The 6000-nt window shown below is 41.7% G+C and overlaps 2 protein-coding genes across 3 annotated transcripts in view; one reads left to right on the forward strand and one right to left on the reverse strand.

Moving 5' to 3' along the window:
• The window catches only part of pik3c2b (phosphatidylinositol-4-phosphate 3-kinase, catalytic subunit type 2 beta), a 27728-nt gene extending 22806 nt beyond the window's left edge, over positions 1-4922 (reverse strand). The window contains exons 1-2 of one of the 2 annotated variants that reach the window (XM_024269726.2): positions 4607-4922; positions 84-1008 (exon numbers count right to left, since the gene is read on the reverse strand). In XM_024269726.2, coding sequence (XP_024125494.1) covers positions 84-938 — 855 coding nt within the window. In that variant the 5' untranslated portion in view covers positions 939-1008; positions 4607-4922. Of the gene's footprint in view, positions 1-83; positions 1009-4367; positions 4505-4606 lie in introns of those variants that run through there. The other variant, XM_024269727.2, reaches the window with a different exon arrangement.
• The window catches only part of elf3 (E74-like factor 3 (ets domain transcription factor, epithelial-specific)), a 10923-nt gene continuing 9393 nt past the window's right edge, over positions 4471-6000 (forward strand). Inside the window, exon 1 of the mRNA XM_024269729.2 lies at positions 4471-4593. The gene's annotated coding sequence lies outside the window, so the exon portion shown is untranslated. The remainder of the gene's footprint in view (positions 4594-6000) is intronic.

Raw genomic sequence — 6000 nt, forward strand, 5'->3', positions numbered from 1 at the left:
AGTTGACCCTGAGGCCACATCTCCATCCAATCAGCACACCAGTAAAACCAATTGGCAAATCCAGCAAAGCCTCAGGTTCTTACCGGGTCTACAGAAACCCGCCGTTGGTTCTTGTTACTCTTGAAAGCCGGTATATATGTCCTGGGTGGCACCTGCGGAGGGAGGGTTTGACTCCGTGCAACAGGCTTTCCTGAATGGTCCCTCATATTCCTGTGGGCTCGAGATCCCGGCCGGGCCTCGTTGAGTCTGGACAGCGAGTCGTTGATGTGGTCAAAGCACAGGTCCTCTGAGGTCACTTTTGGCTGGTCCACATCAGGCATGAATAGGTTCACATCTCGGGGGGAAGTAGACCTTCGAGGGGGTAAGAAGGGGTTGCTAGACCCTGATGACGGAGGAATGGGGTTTCTTGGTGGAATGGCGGGAGGAATATCATCAGGGGGGGGAACGGGGCCTTTGGAAAGAAACCCAGACCCAGATCCCACAAAGTCTCTGTGCCTGGAGCCTGAGAGGTTGCTGGATTTACTGATCTCAGGACTCAAAATGTATGGAGAGTCTTTAACATAGCCTCCTTGAATAGGGGGAACCATGGGTGGAAGATTTTGTGGAGCCTGGGACCCTCCAGGCTGGTTTAGGGGGGAGTTTGATCCAAAGAGCTCTCTTGGTTGACTCCCTCCTGCTGGATCAAGAACAGGCTGGCTCAGGGAGGGTTGGGGACACTCTATAAAAGGATTTTGGGTTTTGGAGAGGGGCTGGCCAGGAGACGAAGAACCACTTGGATCTGTGCTGGGTCCACTTTTGTCCTGTTTGTGTCTGGAGAGGGCATCGTACTCCATCTGCAGCGCTTCAGCCAAAACCAGCTCTCTCTGGCTGAGACCCAGAGCCTCCAGACCCCCCCAGCCCACTTCATTGTTCTCCTTCTGTGTCTGAGCTGCTGACATGGTGACTCCCCAGGTGAGATGAGGAGGACCTCAGAACCACATCTAGATCCGTTAGTGAAGACACATGGAGCTAGAAGACAAAAAAAAAAAAAGATTACCTTTTAAAACCAAAACAAAGAACTGATGTTCCAAAATTTGTGCAGCATTTCAAACTTTTTAAAAAGAAATGGTTTGTATTTTTATATTATTTTAAATTAAATAAAATGACCAGTTTAGCTAATTGTTAATAAAATATATCGTTGCTGTTAAACGAATCAATAAAGATATGTAAACTATAATGCAAAGAGCTTCTGTAGATACGGAATTCCAGAAAACAAGAAGTCTAAGAAATTACCAAACAGCCACAATAGTCTAAATAGGAGTTAGCACCAAATGTATCCACTGATCTATTCTCATGACTCTAGTCACTGAATTCATGCTGACAGAGAAACAGAGAGTACCTGCTGGTTTCAAGACACCAAAGACTTGTATTGAGAAATAAACAATTATTACTCAGTCTTTCTATTTGTCAAAATAACCATTCTTCCTGATACTTTTTTTAACACGTTGTTGCTTATTCTCATTTTTTTAATCACACATTTTGAGGGAATTTCAGAGATACCAATAAATCTACGAATGGGGATGGGAGATAAAACGATAACAATATATATCGCGATAGAACTTTTTCTCGATAGACGAATGAGTCTATTGTGATCGACTTTTATTTTGAAGGGTGAGTAAAGGTAAGAGGGTTAGTTGCAACACGGCGAGTTAATATTTTATGAAGAATGTTTTTTTGACTGTGGGAGGAAGCTGGAGTGTCCGAAAAAACCTACGAATGCACGAGGAGAACACGCAAACTCCATACAAAAAGTACCAACTGGGATTTGAATCAGGGCTTTTTCCCTATGAGGTAAGATCACTAAACACTGATAACCACCGTTCTCAACACTTGACAATAAGACAAAAACACATTGGTTCAAAAATAGTTTAAACAAGTCTAAAAACAGGAGCAGAACTTTTAGGGAGACTACACTTCTCCATGTGTACAATCCAGTGGCGGGCCGTCAGGGCCTGCAAGGCCTTCTCTGCTGGCCTAAAAATATCTGAATCACAGACTGATATTAATTATTATTTATTTCCGTGAATACGTATTCTATAATTCCAAATGCTCTGTCTTCGTCCTTTCATTGCTGTCTCCCTGGTTGCGCTGCTTCCAGACGTGTATTTTCCTATTTAAGCTTTAACCAATCACATTGCAGCACCATTTGTTGCTAGGGTCAAAGAAATCTGCCTGAAGGCCTTCACAATCAGTTCTGCGGGCCCTGTAGCATAAAATAATGGTCCACCAAACTGTTGCTTCAACCAATCAGATCTGGAGGAGACCACGTGATAGGCCAGCTAGCTGGCCCACGGAAACGTCAGGATTTTCACGAGCTTTGATTGGATAATCGGAGAGTGTACTAGGAAGAGCCGGTAAACTGAATCCGTAGCGACCCTCACAGGCAAATAAATCGAATATAATAGCTGGTTTGTCAATCCACAATGGCTGAAGGAGGAGAAGAAATGGATTTGGTTGCAGACTTACTGTCAAAGCCGTTTTCAAGACGGACTTTTCAAGAAAAGCTGGACATTGTTAAGAGGGGTCGGGCAACTCCGAAGCTAGCAAGCCCGGCCCGTGTCCACTGCTTCTGTTGAACGGACATTCTCAGCCCTGAAGCGAATTAAAACTTATGCCAGAAATACGTCAGGGCAGGCTCGACTTTCAGCATTAGCTTCCATGGCGATAGAAAAGGACTTCTTGATGGAACTAAAACACACGGATAATCTGCACGACAGAGTGATTGAACTCTTCTTGAGGATAGAAAGGATGGATTTTGTGTACAAATAATCCGGATTTTTGGTGAGTAAAATTTTGCTATATACCTAAATATTATTGCAATTTTATCAGGTTATTTTTTATGCTTTTTTTATGTGTGTGGCAGCTGTACCTGCAGTAGAAGTTTTATTGCCATAAAATAGTTATTGAGGGTTGGGTTGATTCAGATGGAGCACTACTGAAGGCCTAGGTGTGAAATGCACGGCCCGCCACTGGTACAATCTGTCTGAGCGTCAGGTGCTTAACCTCCAAAAGGACGTTTCACACAGGGATAAACACCGTTGTTTACCCCCAACATAACTTCTGCTCCACCAACAAACAGCAGGTTTGTTGTCTCCCTCTGAGATTTGAGGCTCCTCCACTCAGTCAACCTTTGATGTAGGGATCCTGAATGAAGCCTTTAAGATTTTTACGGTTCAAAAAAATAAAATCAAGAAGTGAGATTCCCACAAAATGTTTTGTTTTTAGCTGAGCTGATACAAAACACAAACGATGACCTGACACAAATTAATTATAATATATATATAATTTTTTGCTAAAGCATCAATTTAAAGGCCCACGCCGACTATTTTTTTAAAATCTATTTTAAAAGCGTTCCCGGTGGTCTATAACGATTATGCCGTTTTTAGTTTGCAGAGAGGCAGTAGTTGATGTGATGTGTAGTTGATGTCTGCTTCCCATCATCCGTTTGCAATAATAAAACTATCCAGTTGTACAGTTTTGAGCCAGATGTCAGCTTAGACTGGGAAAACAGAGACATACCTGAATGTATTTGTTTGCAAGTGGATGCAGTGAAGTGGATGGGGAGTTTGTGGCCCACTATTTCTTACGTCACAAATAAGCTCTCTTTAGAACTGAATTTTTTGTCAGCTCTCAATTTACGATTAGAATACAAAAATACTCAGAAATACAGTTTTAATCTTCATTTTCTTTATATGTTTCATGAGAAAAATGCCACAATAACCTGCTTTTAAAAAACAACTATATTTTCATTAGTCTTTTGAGTCTTATTGTTGAAAGACATATTATAAACATTAACATGTTTTTTAATTCACCTATCTAATATTGTTTGTAAAAATCAGAATTTTCACTTTTTTTACCTGTTTCCATAGATTCAGCATTTTGTCCATTTTTAAAAGTTACTTTGCTTATTTTTTTTTTTTTACTTTAAGTTGAATTGCTATAGGCAGATAACTTATTTTTCTTAGTAGTGACATATTATTTTATAAAATACTCCAGTTTTTCAATCTTCCACACACCTCTGGGGATAAATCACGTGATTTGGTCAGCAGGTGACAGGTGCGACCAGAATCAAAACAGATGCGATACCCAGGAGAACATCTGGCCGAACTCGGTGTCTAGTTGGCAGGTTTCTGGGTCTGATCCTGGATTTAAATCTCGTCTTATCTGCCGCATCATCTGGACTTTTTTTTTTTTTTTTTTCTGAGCCTACTGGATTTGGGGGTCTGTGTTTTTCCACTCCTGCAGCCTGTGAACGCGTCCGCACCAAGCCGAACCTCCTTCCGAACAACAACCTGTACAAACAGGGCTGACTTCTGCGCCGAACTCACTCGAGCAGCTTACACGCCGGTTCCGGACTTCCAGCCGTGTCCGGGCCGGACGCGGCGTGGGGGATAGCGGCGGAACCCCATCCGACGGTCAAATCTGTGAATGAAGTTCTGCTGAACACAGCGGCGCAGCCCGGGAGCGAGTGACCGACCGGACGGGATGCGTCACGGCCCGTTAGTCAGTCCACGGCGGGCTGGTTCGACACTCCCTCCTAACCTCCGGCAGCAGGTGAGTCCCTTACCTGCACCCCCGTCTACGGAGCTCGGGAGCGGCCGCTGGTTGCCATCTTAACGCGGTTCACTTCGCTCCCACAAATCACACCGATCCTCCTCCGCTGGTAGCCGGGAGGAGGAGGATCCCAAATGAAGCGTCTCCTTCCGCCGCTGCTCCTCGCATTTGCGCATAAAGACGGGGCTCCGGTTCGGCGGGATTCGGCCGCCCCGGTTCTTGATTTGAGGTAAACAATGCCGCAGGTCGCGCAGAGCTCCGCCGCTTCTCCGCCCGGTCAGAGGCGAGCATCGCGGCGTGACGTCACCCGCTGCTGGGCAGCTGCGGGCATGCGCAGTTAGCACCCGGGACAAACGTATGTTTGAAAATAACTTTGACAAGAAATCAATAAAGTTAATTGAAAATAAAAACAACTTACAATTAAAATACAATATTATACAATCAATATTATTATAAAACTGTTGAAATTCTTTTTGAATACTGACAAAGATTTATCTCCATTTATAATATAGTAATTATTATTTTCTTAAAATAAGGGTTACAATTTCGACGATGTTCACAACTAGGGGTGTGACGATTAATTAATTTAATCAATTTATATTCCAACAATCCAACAAAATAACTAAAGCTCAATCTAATATATCATCTTGTAACTATAATGCCATGCTAGAAAAACAATTCCCCTCTTTAAAAGGCATAAACAAATAAATATATTAAAGTCAAAGCCCTTTCACTCACCATACAATTGCTAGAATTGTAGATCCCTAATAATCTTAATTGATGATTCTTTATGCAACTTCATTTCATAATTAACCTGTAATTCTAAAACTCAATCTTTTTTTAAGACTAGAAAATAATAAATCTAAAGTTCCGGTTCTTGGGGTCAATAGTTCAGCGTGACAAAGATGTGGTAAAGAGGTGGGTGTGTGTGTGAGCATGCTGGAACAAGTGAAGGAAAATGTCAGGTGTAAGAATGAAAGGAAAGGTGTAGAAGGCTGGTGAGAGCAGCTCTTGTTTTCGGTAAAAGAAAGGGTCTGAAATCTTTTACACTGAAAGAGCCATTTAGGCCAGTTTCTTAAATGACAAAAATCCAACAAGAGCTGAAAATCCCACTTTTATGTTTAGAAAAATACACTTTTTTATGTTTTCAAGGTCATTGACTCATTAATTTATTGTATAAAATTTATACTTTTTTTAACAGTTGAATTATAACGGTATTGTGCTTCTCTATGTCTAACAATTTTTAATTTTTACTTGCAGGAGCAGTTCCTTTCAAAATAAAATACACGTGTTAAATAAGAACCTTCTGCTGCAACAAATTTTCTTGTATAAAAAAATGCAAGAAAACCAACAAACATATTATCTGTCATTATGACTTTCCTTCTACTATTGAATATAAACATGACA

The sequence above is a fragment of the Oryzias melastigma genome, linkage group LG5, assembly GCF_002922805.2.
Source record: "Oryzias melastigma strain HK-1 linkage group LG5, ASM292280v2, whole genome shotgun sequence".
Taxonomy (NCBI): Eukaryota; Metazoa; Chordata; class Actinopteri; order Beloniformes; family Adrianichthyidae; genus Oryzias; species Oryzias melastigma.